Here is a 12,690-nt window from a genome sequence, read left to right as displayed (position 1 = left end):
GAGCTCCCAGGCAATGTAATGAAGAAAAAAAGAAAGAAAATGGGGCTTATGCTTAAAACATGCACACGCTTTTTTTTTTTTTTGGGGTCCGGTCGTGGGGCCTGAACTCTGGGCCTGGACGCTGTCCCTCAGCTCTTCAGCTCAAGGCTAGCGCTCTACCACTTGAGCCATAGCGCCACTTTCCGGCTTTTTTTCTTTTTGCTTATGTGGTGCTGAGGAATCGAACCCAGGGCCTCGAGCATGCAAGGCAAGCGCTCTACCACTGAGCCACCTTCCCAGCCCCATGCACACGCTTTTGACGTGAAGCTTGCCTTTGGATAAGTTTAATGATCTTAGTGTAATGATCTGCACGCAAGCTAGAAGGTGCCTAGCTCAATGCTGGGCCACAGCAGAGTTCACTATGTAGGTCAACGTTTGTTAGCAACAGGACATCAGAGCAGGACAGTCTTAGGAAGCCAGTCTGAAGACCTCTGTGTTCCAAATCTCTATTATCAATTTAGATTTCAAAGAACAGAATCTTGTACATAACTTCTCATCTTGGGTTTTAAGGATATCAACAAGGTTATGTGGGCTTCAAGAATTCACAAGGTCACTGATAAACGGGTAGTTCTTTACCCCAAGCAAGATCTTTGCACTAAGCCCACTGGTGGGTTCCATTTATCTTCCTGATCTCAGAATCGGGGAGTTAGAATCACCTCTATTGGGGTGGTTCTTTCAACAGTCCAGAGAGGTTGGCGCTGGGTAACTTCACTGGGATTGAACAGTATTCTGAAGCTCCCGGGGGCGCAGCCCGCCGAAGGTCGTCGGTTTGTTGGTGAAGGGGTGCCACTGACCCTGGATGCTAGGGTTGTCTGTGTGGAAGGGCTTGCGGATGCGGATTATGTCCAAACCCGACTGGTTCGCCAACTTCTGCACCAGCGCGGTGATCTCCTCCACCGACTTGCAGTTTAGGCTTTCCTCCCGCACGGACCCATTAACTGTGGCCATGGGGAGGTGGGAGAAAAGAGGTAGGTCCGGTGGGATCAGGTGTCAGCAGTTGGTGGGTTAAGCCCGGATCCCGCCCTCCGGCCCTAGCCCGGCCCACTCACGGTATTCGGCCACTACTCGGGGCACTTGGCACGGCCGCGGGTTCACGTAGATCACGATCCCTGGGTTCCGTCGGGCGAAGTCGGCCACCTCCTGTTCCACGAACTCCCTGAGGGACCCAGGCAGGGTGAGCAGGGTGAAGTCCGGAGCGAGGAATGCCGGGAGTGGCGTGATTTTTCCTCCCAACCCACCTGGGCTCACCTGGCGCCGCGGGACGAGGGTGCGTCGCGGCTGAGGCTGAAGCTGAGGCGCTGCAGCTGCTGCACGTAGCGACCAAGCCCGTTGTGGAGGACACTGGCCAAGAAACGGCTCGGGGTCCCGCGCGCAGTCATAGTTCCTGCCGGGAGTCTCACCGGTAGCGAAGCCGCGGAGAGCGAAGGCGGGACGAATCCGGGACTTCCGGTTCCGGAGACATCCGCGGACGGGAGAGTTTTGCTTCCGAGGTCACAGTTGAGTGGCGCGTGCAGGTGACCCACGTTTCGGGCGAAAAGGGGCAGAGACGCGGGTGGTGGCGCGAGGCTAGGTGTGGAACCCTGGGGCCGCTTGTCGTCGAGCGGAGGGAAGACCCGGGGAGGTGTGACGGGAGTCGGGTTGTGGCTCCCTAACCACGTGGAAGGGCTCTGGGCGGCCGAAGCCGCGCGGCGAGGAGGGTCCCCAGGTGGGGCCTGGAGCTGAGAGACTCCTGAGAATATGCAGATGGCCGCAGAGATGAGGGCTGCGAGGAGGCTCTGTGGAGAGGTGGGAGAGATGAGGAGATGATTCAGAGAAACCGTGGCGTCCAGGGAACTGGAGAGGGTCCTAGACGGGAGGTAGTGGCCGAATCCATTTAGGACCTGGGGAGTCGTTAGAGCGGGACATCGGTGTGAATGGACAGAGACGTGAAGTAGCAATGTAGAGAGATTGAGGAGGACTCAAGTAGGGTGATGATGGGGGAGAGTTGGAGAGATAATAGCCAGTCAGAGTGAGCGCTCTGAAATGCTAGGGTCTGAACTAATGAAAGCCACCCAAAGCAGGCTTTCGCAGTAGGGATGTGGGTCCTTTTCAGAGGTGCATCCCCCCTTCGGATTTTGCTGTCCTTACGAGGGGAATGGATGGGTCGAAGGGGTTTGCCCCGCAGCTTGGTCCCAGGTTCTCCTCGCAGACGATACAGGAAGGAGGCTCTCCCAGCCTTGGAGGTGCCAGTGTTACCTCTAACTACAACCGAAATCCGCCAGTATTTGCGCACACATGGGATCCCCTTCCAGGATGGTCACAGCTGTCTTCGGGCACCCAGTCCCTTTGTGGAATCCTCTGAGGTCAAAGATCAGACTAATACTAATGCTTCCTTCAGCCTCTTCATTGATAAAACCACAGGACGTTTTCTCTGCATGACCAGCCTAGCAGAGGGAAGCTGGGAAGATTTCCAGGCCAGTGTGGAAGGAAGAGGGGACAAGGCCAGGGAGGGGATCCTGCTTACTGAAGGCCCAGAAGCTCAGGACAGTGAGGAGATCCAGAGGATCTGGAACCGAGCAGTACCCCTGGGGGAGCTGCCTGACCCAGAGGAGGCTCAGCTGGCTCGTGTGATGTTTGGCCTCACCAAGGTGACAGATGACACACTCAAACGTTTCAGTGTTCGATATTTGAGACCTACTCGAAGCCTGGTCTTCCCTTGGTTCTCCCCTGGGGGTTTAGGATTAAGAGGCTTGAAGCTACTAGGAGCTGAAGGCCAAGGGGATAGAGTACGATATGTGGAGACCACTATTCCCCGGCCTGGTGCCTTCCACAACCTGTTTGGATTACCACTGATCAGCCGTCGAGATGTCGAGGTAGTCCTGACAAGTCGTGAACTGGACAGCTTGGCCTTGAGCCAGGCCACAGGGCTTCCTACTCTGGCCTTACCACGAGGAACAGTCTGCCTGCCCCCTGCATTACTCCCTTATCTTGAACAGTTCCGACGTATTGTGTTTTGGCTCGGGGATGACCTCCGGTCCTGGGAAGCTGCCAAATTATTTGCTCGAAAACTGAACCCCAAGAGATGCTCCTTGGTGCGACCTGGGAACCAACAACCGCATCCCTTGGAGGCCCTGAACCAAGGCTTAAGTCTTTCTCGAATTCTTCGGACTGCCCTCCCTGCTTGGCACAAGTCTATTGTATCTTTCCGGCAGCTCCGAGAAGAGGTACTGGGAGAACTGTCGAATGTGGACCAAACAGCTGGCATCCGCTGGAGCCGCTTCCCAGACCTCAATCGTCTCTTGAAGGGGCATCGGAAGGGCGAGCTGACAGTCTTCACAGGTGATCCTTTGGGAAATCACTGCTTGGGGTGAAGGGTCAGGGGACCAGGTACAAAAGCATGGGTTTGGGCTTCTGAGAATGTTGAAAAGAAGGCTTCCCTTACCTGCCTTGGTTCCAGGATCAGACTTTGCTCCTCACCCAGGGCTGTGTTCTTACCTCCTGCAGGGCCAACAGGCAGTGGAAAAACAACGTTCATCAGTGAGTATGCCCTGGATTTGTGTACCCAGGGGGTCAACACACTGTGGGGGAGCTTTGAGATCAGCAACGTGAGACTAGCCCGTGTCATGCTGACCCAGTTTGCTTTGGGACGCCTGGAAGAGCAACTGGACAAATATGAAGAGTGGGCTGACCGCTTTGAGGACCTGCCTCTCTATTTCATGACTTTCCATGGACAGCAGAACATCAGGTGAGATCCTCAGAGCCTAACCAACATTTAGCACCTTTGATTCCCTACCTAGCTCTGGTGGAACTCCTTGTAGGTCTCCTTTAGTAGGCTTTGAGTTTTCAAATAGATGGATTTCAAAGAATGGGATTTCTCAAAGAATAGCAACTCGCCTGGGGGCCACTTGTAATAATAGACTCTCAATTCATTGCCTCTTCCCAGATCTGTAATAGACACAATGCAACATGCGGTCTATGTCTATGATGTTTGTCATGTGGTCATCGACAACTTGCAGTTCATGATGGGTCATGAGCAGCTGTCTACAGACAGGTAACAACTTCCTCTTGTCTAACTTGAACATACTTGTCTTCTCAGGAAGCTGGCCTCTAGCCACATACACTTTATTTTCAAGGCAGGGGAATGGGAACATGATAGCAGGAATTATGGACAGAGACCTGAGTGTAAGTCTTCAGGTTTAGAGTGAGGTTGGAATAGTTTGTGGGGAAATGTAAGTTGCCCAAGAGTGTGTGCATGTTCTTGTCCTACCTATCCAATAACCTCTTTTCATTGTTTGGGGATAGGATTGCAGCTCAAGACTACATTGTGGGGGCCTTTCGGAAATTTGCAACAGACAACAGCTGCCATGTAACGCTGGTCATTCACCCCCGGAAGGAAGATGATGACAAGGAACTACAGACAGCATCCATTTTTGGCTCAGCCAAAGTGAGTGGCTTTAAAGAAGGTCAGGCTGGAGAATAGAGGGGGCGGGCAGGTGTGACTGGGGACATTTCTCAGTCAATCTTTTTTTTTTCCACCTGACTGTGGGTCCTGAACTCTAGGCCTGAGCACTGTCCCTCAGCTCTTCAGCTCAAGGCTAGTACTCTACCACTTGAGCCACAACGCCACTTCTGGCTTTTTCTGCTTATGTGGTGCTGAGGAACCGAACCCAGGGTTTCATGCATACAAGGCAAGCACTCTACCACTGAGCCACCTTCCCAGCTCCTTCTCAGTCAATCTTAAACCATCTTGACTGTCTTGAACAGGCAGAAGGCAGTGCCACTAGAGCTATGACATGAGGAATACATGTGTCCAAAACACAAAGGTTGTTAATAGTTGGTTCTTTTTTTTTTTTTCGGTCCAGTCGTGGGGCCTGAACTCTGGGCCTGGGCGCTGTCCCTTAGCTCTTCAGCTCAAGGCTAGCGCTCTACCACTTGAGCCACAGCACCACTTCCGGCTTTTTTCTTTTTGCTTATGTGGTGCTGAGGAATCAAACCCAGGGCCTCTGGCATGCAAGGCAAGCGCTCTACCACTGAGCCACCTTCCCAGCCCTAATAGTTGGTTCTTTACCCTTCAGGATTTATGTCTTCTAGAAGAGGAACAGTGATTGCAAGTTGTTATGATGAGCCAAGAATAGACAGCACAGGTATTTGGGGAGCAAAGGACAAACAGATCTGAGTTAGTTTGGAACATCTGGGGAGACTTTGCAGAGGAAGTGTCAACAAAGAGTACACTGAGGCCTAGAGTAGGTGTTAGCTAAATAAATAGGAGGGACTTTTAAGCTGAAGGACCAGCCCAAGCCTGAAATTTCCAATGGCACACTGGGTGCCTATTACATGCCAGGTCTGGGCTGGGCAAAGAAATTCAGGTTGAGGAGCGCAAACTGTGTCATAATTAAACGGACACGAAGCTAGGAAAGAATAATGTAGAAGTGGAAAAATGGTAGTACTTTAAGACCATCAAGAATGGTCCCTAACCGGGCGCCGGTGGCTCATGCCTGTAACCCTAGCTTCTCAGGAGTCTGAGATCTGAGGATCTCGGTTCAAAGCCAGCCTGGAGAGGAAAGTCCGAGAGACTCTATCTCCAATAAGCCACCAAAAAACTGGAAGTGGCGCTGTGGCTCAAGTGGTAGAGTGCTCGCCTTGAGCTGAAGAGCTGAGGGACAGTGCCCAGGCCCAGAGTTCAAGCCCCACAACCAAGGGAAAAAAAAAGAAAAGAAAAATTAGATATGGTGGCATAAGCCTGTCATCCTGTCTACTCATGATATGGTAGGTAGGAAGATCTCAGTCTAAGGCTGGCCTCAAGCAAAAGCAGAAACCCTATCTAGAAAATAAAACAGAAGCAAGAAAGGCTAGAGGTATGGCTTAAGTCGTAGAACACTTACCTAGCAAACGCTGTCCCTAAGTTCAAATTCCTATTGTTCCCAACCCGCCTTCCCCCTCCAAAAAAAGGCCTCTCTAAAGCCAGTCATTGTGGCCCATACTTACAATCCCAGCTAAGCTACTTTGGAAATGGAAACAGGAGGGTCTAGAGTTTGCAGCCAACCTGGGCAAAGTTAGCAAAAATATGGTAAAAATGAAAGGGAAGCAGGTACAGTGGCTCATGCCTATAGTCGTAGTTCCTCAGGAGATTTGAGGTTAGAAACCAGCTTGGACAAAAGTTCACAAGACCTCATGTCAACCAATGAAAGTCAGATGTGGCCTCACATGCTTAACATCCCAGTTATTGAAAAGTTTATTTTGTCAGATATCAGGATAGCTACACCTGCTTTCTTACTGGGGGCGTTTGATTGGTAGATCCTTTTCCACCCCTTCACTCTGAGTTTGTTTGTATGTTTGGCTGAGAGGTGGGTCTCCTGAAGGCAACAGATGGATGGGTCTTGTTTTCTTATCCAGTCCTCAGTTCGTTTTCTTTTAATTGGCGAATTCAGCCCATTTATATTAAGAGAAAGTATAGAGAGATGCATTGTTGTCCCTGCCATTCCGTTTTCCTAAGTTTTTCTTTTTTCCTTTCCTCCTGTGCTTGCTCAGTTAGACTTTGAGTAACGCCTGTTTGGGGCAGGCCCCAGTTCCTGGCTGCTTTCTTCAGGTTGTGTCCCCCCTCTTAGAATTCTTTGTAATGCTGGCTTAATGTTTATGTATTCATTTAGTTTTTCTTTGCTATTAAAAGTTTTCAGTTCTCCATCAAATGTGAATGCTAGCTTTGCCGGGTAGATCAGTCTGGGTTGGCAGTTATTGGCTCTCAGGGCTCGTATGGTGCTTTCCCAGGCTTTTCTTGCATTCATTGTTTGTGTGGAGAGATCTGCAGTAATTCTTATTTTTTTCCCCTTGTAGTATAGCTCCTTCTTCATTTTTGCTGCATGCAGGATTGTTTCCTTATTATTCAGATCTATCATTTTTACTATAATGTGTCTAGAAGTGTTTCTCCTGGGGTCTTGCTTGTTGGGTGTTCGATAAGCTTTTGTGATGTAGCTAAGATGGTCGTTTTTGAGGTGGGGAAAATTTTCATTGATTATATTGTTAAATAGGTGTTGCATTCCCTTGCTCTGGAATTCCTCACCTTCGTCCACTCCAATTATGCGAAGGTTAAATTTTTTAGCATTATCTGCTTGCTCTTGAATATCCCTTTGGTTTAATTTGAGTAATTTTTCCATATCTGTCACTTTTTGGTCCAGTTGGTGTATTCTGTCTTCTGTATCTGACACTCGACCTTCCATTTCATTCACTCTGTTGACAGTGGCTTCTATTGTGGTTTGCATGGAGGAAATGGATCCCTTTATGGATTCAATGTTGGTTCTCAGAGTACTGATCTCACCTCTCAATGAGGTATGCATTACCTCTAATTTGGCGTTTATCTCACTTCTTACTGAGGTTTGTGCAGCTTCTATTTTTGCATGCATCTCTTGTTTGATACCCTGTATCTCTTTGGATAGTTCATCCTTGTGCTCTTTCAATTTCTGATCAATTTCTCGCTTTATTTCTTGAGTCATTGCCTCCAGCAACCCTTGGAAGTAGCCTTTGTCTTCCATTCCTGCTTTGCTCCCACTGGGACTCTCCCCTGTGTGGCTGCTGGCTTTTGAGGTGAGCTTGCTGTCCTGGGTGGTAGTAAACCTTGTGATTTTTCTCTGTGATTTTCGCATGGAGGTTTAGGAGACTGCTCTTCAATTTTGTTTTGGTGTGTCTGTCTTTGCTTGGTTGCTGATTCTGTATTGGTAGAGAGAGTCTGTGCCTGATCTGGGTTCTGTTGGGAGCCTATTTCCAGCTGCTATTCTGACTTACTTAGGATTCTCAGCTCTCTGCTGTAGATTGCTGGCAGTTCCCGCCTTTGGAAGGGTTGCGCAGCCTAGACTGCTTGTGTTTGCTCCTACGGGTGCTCTTGTGAAGAACAGATGCTCTGGATGCACTCTCCCAAATGCTGGAGTCTGCTATGGGCTCCTGATGTGTTTTTGTTTATTTGTTTTGGGCTGGTTGTGGGCTTGAACTCTAGGTTTGGGTGCTGTCCCTCAGCTTTTCAGCTCAAGGCTGGCACCCTACCGTTTGAGCCACAGCACCACTTCTGACCCTTTTTGCTTTTGTGGTGCTGAGGAATCAGATGCAGGGCCTCATACATCCAAGACTATCACTCTATTGCTGAGCCGCCTTAACAGTCTGAGCTCCTGCTTATTATCAGGTGCTGGCAGCCTGTGTTGCCCAATTCCCAGTCTAGGATATATGGGTGGAGTTTTGGTGGGGTTTGGGCTTCTCTTGTCCTGGGCCTCCAGGTCTTTTGTTGTCACAGGCGTGCTTCCCGGGGGAGTGTTGTTTCCTGGTTTTCTCCCCTCTGTTGAGGCGTATGCTCAGCTTTTTACTTCAATTGGGAGGAGTTGGTTGTGTTGTTCAGGCGCCGGATCCCCGGGCCTGGTTCCGGCCCCAGCCTGGAGCGCGCTTGTTAGGCCTGTGCTGATGTGTATACCACCTAGGTTATGCAGCCTGGAGCGCACTCGTTAGGCCTGTGCTGATGTGTATACCACCTAGGTTATACAGCCTGGGGGACACAGTTCAAATTTCTTCTACTGTTGGTAGTCTTGACCCAGGGGCGCTGTTCCTGGCTTGGGCATTTAAGCTCCCTTCCAGGGGTGCTCTTGCTCTAGCCTGGCCAGCTGAGTGTGCTCCACGGGCTGGTGGAGCTCTCAAACAGTTCCCAGTTTTAGTGGGTCCTGTGGTCCGGGTGCTGGGGTAGGGAGTCTAGGTCAGGGTCTGGGGATTCCCTCCAGCTCTGGTCTCCCTTGAGGGATACACTTCCCCTGTGGGGTACTCACCCTGGAGCTGGTTGTTTCTGTGTGGTGTAGGTCGTCAGTTGTTGTTGCAATCCGCGCTGGGTTGGGCGGTGGTGGCTCTGTGTGATTCTTTTCTGTCTCTGCCTCTGTCGAAGCTGTTGGGTCAAGAGTGTCCACGCTCATGCAGCTTCTTCTTGGTACCTCTGGGGCCCAAGTGACCCCGCCGGGTTGTTGCGATCGTGATCGGGCCGGCGGGTGGTCTGCAGACAGGACCCTTTGTCGCGCCGAGCAGCTTTGGCGGGATGGAACCTCTGCTCGGGTGGAGAGTGCTGGATCGTTGCGATCGCGATCAGGCGGGTTAACATCCCAGTTATATAGGAAACAATCTAGGGTCCAGGGACTCATGTCTGTAATCCTAGCTACTCAGGAGGCTGAGATCTGAAGATTATGGTTGGAAGCCAATGATTAGAAAAGTTCGTGAGACTCTTACCTCCAAGTAACAAGCGGACCAGAATAGAGAGGTAGGTTGGTGGTTTAAGTGGTAGGGTACCATTCAGCCTTCAGCAAAAAAGGCAAGTGAGAGCATGAGGCCCTAAGTTCAAGCCCCAGTACTGGCATACAACAAAACACCAAGTTACGTAGGAAGCATAAATAGGAGAATCGCAATAAGAAAAAACAATTTCAAAATAGCAAACCCATAGGGCTAAGGATGTGGCTAAGGATGTGATGAGATTTTTGTCTAACAAGCCAAGGCCCTGGATTTAATCCCTAATACAACAAAAAAGGAAAAACAACTGAAAACAAAAGACCTGGGCTGGGAAGGTGGCTCAGTGGTAGAGCGCTTGCCTTGCATGCATGAGGCTCTGGGTTCGATTCCTTAGCACCACATAAGCAAAAAGAAAAAAGCTGGAAGTGGCGCTGTGGCTCCAGTTGTAGAGCGCTAGCCTTGAGCTGAAGAGCTGAGGGACAGCGCCCAGGCCCAGAGTTCAGGCCCCACGACCGGACCCAAAAAAAACAAAAAACAAAAGACGTCTCTTATGAAGTGTGACATTTAGATAGGCCTGTAAAGCACCTAGGTTGAGTGTGGTAGCCCAGTATAGAGAAGAGATGTTGCAAGCAAAGAACGATATAGACAAAGTCTGAAGCAGTAGCAGACTTACTGTCATGGAACTGGGAGATGAGTGGCCCTAGCATAGTTTGTAGTTAATTATTCAAAGAGGTTGGTGACAGGGTAGTGCTTTCCCTCTCCCTGTTCTTGCCAGTGATGGGGTAGTGCTTTCCCTCTCCCTGTTTTTGCCACTCCCCTATATACTCACAGCCTTCCTTTCTACACCTTTGATCATATTGCTTCTTCCTTTCTTCTTCCTTCTGTCCCCTTCCCCTTATTCCTTAGGCAAGCCAAGAAGCTGACAATGTTCTGATTCTGCAGGACAGGAAGCTGGTAACTGGGCCAGGTAAACGGTATCTGCAGGTATCCAAGAACCGTTTTGATGGAGATGTAGGTGTCTTCTCACTTGAATTCAACAAGAGCTCGCTTACCTTCTCCGTCCCACCAAAGAGCAAGGCACGACTGAAGAAGATCAAGGATGATAATGGACTCGTGGCCAAAAAGCCCTCTTCTGGAAAAAAAGGTTCTGGGTCCCAGAACTCTGAAACTGGTTCAGTCCAGGACCCAAACTCCCACCAGCCAGATAGCTCTTAAGTTTTCAAGTTAGTGCAGAACTGCTCACTGAAATGAGCCTGATGGGACAGGCGAGGGCACAGACTTTTTGGCCCTTTGCTAGAGCTCCTTTTTCATGTAGTTCTCAACTGTGGGTCCTTCTCAGTCTAGTGGAGTTCTGTAATGAGAAAATTCAATTTAGCAGCTATTTGAGGACCTACTGTGTGCCTGGCTTTGTTTGAAGTTTGGTATATCAGCACTGCAAAGACAGGTAAGGTCTGTTTCCACAGAACCCAGATCATGGTAGAAGAGACAAGTCAAAGTAATAAAACCTATAAAGAAAAGTGTCAGGGCTGGGAAGGTGGCTCAGTGGTAGAGTGCATGCCTTGCATGCCAGAGGCCCTGGGTTTGATTCCTCAGCACCACATAGGCAAAAAGAAAAAAGCCGGAAGTGGCGCTGTGGCTCAAGTGGTAGAGCGCTAGCCTTGAGCTGAAGAGCTGAGGGACAGCGCCCAGGCCCAGAGTTCAGGCCCTATGACCGGACCCCAAAAAAAAAAAAGAAAGAAAGAAAAGTGTCAGAAGCCGGACATTGATAGCTTATGCCTGTAATCCTAGCTATTTATGTGGCTAAGATCTGAGTTCACAGCCAGCCTGGGCAGGAAAGTCCAAGAGACTCTTATCTCCAATTAAACACCAAACAATCCAGAATTGAAGGTGTGGCTTAAATAGTAGAGCACTAGCCCAGGGACAGCTTACAGGCTCTGAGTTCAAGCCCCAGGACATACACCAAAAAAGACAAGTGTTGGATGTTGGTTATCTTAATGCTACTCTGGAGGCTAAGATCAGAACAAGTCGAGTGGTAGAGTGCTAGCCATGAGCAAGCAAGAACACAAAGCTGAGTTAAGCCCTAGAACAGGCCAAAAGTAAAACTGTAATGTGATAAGAGTGCTTACAGGCTTGTTTATATAGTCTGAAAAGGTGCTTCGGAACAGAGGGCATGTGACATGTAGGAACAAGCATGTAAGCATCTGGGGAAAGGGATCCAGGCAGAGAGCAAAGTACAGAGCCCTGAGATGGCAGTGAGCAAGGCACACTTGAAATTCCTGAACTTGGAGTTTAAATAGGGGACTTCTTGTTGAAATTCCAGGCTTTAGGCTTTTGGAGCTAAAGGGTAACATGGTGGGTACCAAGTCTTTTCTGCTCACCACTTTTGTAGAGCCTGCTGGGCATTGGTGCTTAGCCGTGTAATACTGCTGGCCATAGAGCCATGGAAAAGCCCAAAGGTGCCTGCCACTTGGACAGTGGTTCCATATATGCTGTCTCAAACAGCTGGAGTTGACTTTTTATAAATACAGCCATTTCTAATTTTAGTTTAAAAAAAAACTTGCTTTTTGTGTGTGTGTGTTCTTTCTTATGTGTCCACCAGGTGTCTCCCCAGTCTGTAACTGGATTTCTACACCGAATTGGGAGTGGATGGGTCCCTCCCCCACTTCCAGGCCTTTGAGCCTTGAGGTATAATTTCACATCCTACCTTCCTTTCATATCTTTCCTTGCCTAGGAGAGATGGGGGTGTGCTAACTGTATGTTTTTTTCTTTATACAGGGGCTGGCCTTAAACTCTAGATCCTTCTGCCTCTTCTTCCTAAATGCTACTACTACATGTATACCATAATGCCCTGCAAGACTCAACTTATTCTTATCTGTACTCCCATCCATTTCCCTCTAGTACCCTCTTCCACGGTTCTCTTTAATATACACCAGAACTCCTGGGGATTTGTTAAGAAAATTAATAAACCAAGCTGGTGCACATGGTTGTAGGATGAAGAGTCTGAAGCCAGCCCAGACTACTGCAAGACTTGTTTCAAAAATGAGGGGGTGGGGAGGGCCAGAGATGTGGCTCAAATGATAGAGGATCTGCCTAGCAAGTATGAGGTCCTGACTTTGAACCCCAGTACCATCAGTAAAAAAGAAAAATACAGAGCCCAACTCCATTTCTTTTTTTTTTTTTTTGGGGGGATCCGGTCATGGGGCCTGAACTCTGGGCCTGGGCACTGTCCCTCAGCTCTTCAGCTCAAGGCTAGCACTCTACCACTTGAGCCACAGCACCACTTCCGGCTTTTTTCTTTTTGCTTATGTGGTGCTGAGGAATCGAACCCAGGGCCTCATGCATGCAAGGCAAGCGCTTTACCACTGAGCCATCTTCCCAGCCCCCCAACTCCATTTCTGACCCTCTCCTATCCTGCATATACTTCTAGTTCCA

The 12,690-nt window shown here is 49.4% G+C and overlaps 2 protein-coding genes across 2 annotated transcripts; one reads left to right on the top strand and one right to left on the bottom strand.

Annotated features, from left to right (window-relative positions):
* Nucleotides 1–287: 287 nt before the first annotated feature.
* Nucleotides 288–1,468, bottom strand: Mrpl43 (mitochondrial ribosomal protein L43). The gene is made up of 3 exons (XM_069995051.1): nucleotides 1,288–1,468; nucleotides 1,089–1,195; nucleotides 288–977 (listed from the first exon to the last, which is right to left on the bottom strand). The coding sequence occupies exons 1-3, from the start codon at nucleotides 1,416–1,418 to the stop codon at nucleotides 748–750; spliced, it is 468 nt and encodes a 155-aa protein (XP_069851152.1). The 5' UTR covers nucleotides 1,419–1,468; the 3' UTR covers nucleotides 288–747.
* Nucleotides 1,189–12,380, top strand: Twnk (twinkle mtDNA helicase). The gene is made up of 7 exons (XM_069995041.1): nucleotides 1,189–3,357; nucleotides 3,523–3,763; nucleotides 3,962–4,069; nucleotides 4,321–4,462; nucleotides 10,165–10,402; nucleotides 11,858–11,943; nucleotides 12,034–12,380. The coding sequence occupies exons 1-7, from the start codon at nucleotides 2,115–2,117 to the stop codon at nucleotides 12,100–12,102; spliced, it is 2,127 nt and encodes a 708-aa protein (XP_069851142.1). The 5' UTR covers nucleotides 1,189–2,114; the 3' UTR covers nucleotides 12,103–12,380.
* Nucleotides 12,381–12,690: the final 310 nt, after the last annotated feature.

The sequence above is a fragment of the Dipodomys merriami genome, unplaced genomic scaffold (assembly GCF_024711535.1).
Source record: "Dipodomys merriami isolate MVZ:Mamm:240054 unplaced genomic scaffold, mDipMer1.0.p SCAF_102, whole genome shotgun sequence".
Lineage (NCBI taxonomy): Eukaryota > Metazoa > Chordata > Mammalia > Rodentia > Heteromyidae > Dipodomys > Dipodomys merriami.
This window is presented reverse-complemented; position numbering and strand designations above follow the sequence as displayed.

What these genes read in the sequence shown, in the direction of transcription:
- Twnk (XM_069995041.1), top strand. Translation starts at nt 2,115, where the DNA reads ATGTGGGTCCTTTTCAGAGGTGCATCCCCCCTTCGGATTTTGCTGTCC. An exon ending in GAGCAGCTGTCTACAGACAG is followed by an intron (nt 4,070 to 4,320) that starts GTAACAACTTCC and finishes GTTTGGGGATAG; the next exon opens with GATTGCAGCTCAAGACTACA. An exon ending in CCATTTTTGGCTCAGCCAAA is followed by an intron (nt 4,463 to 10,164) that starts GTGAGTGGCTTT and finishes CTTATTCCTTAG; the next exon opens with GCAAGCCAAGAAGCTGACAA.
- Mrpl43 (XM_069995051.1), bottom strand. Translation starts at nt 1,418, where the DNA reads ATGACTGCGCGCGGGACCCCGAGCCGTTTCTTGGCCAGTGTCCTCCAC. An exon ending in CCCTCGTCCCGCGGCGCCAG is followed by an intron (nt 1,196 to 1,287) that starts GTGAGCCCAGGT and finishes TGGGTCCCTCAG; the next exon opens with GGAGTTCGTGGAACAGGAGG. An exon ending in CCGAGTAGTGGCCGAATACC is followed by an intron (nt 978 to 1,088) that starts GTGAGTGGGCCG and finishes CCATGGCCACAG; the next exon opens with TTAATGGGTCCGTGCGGGAG.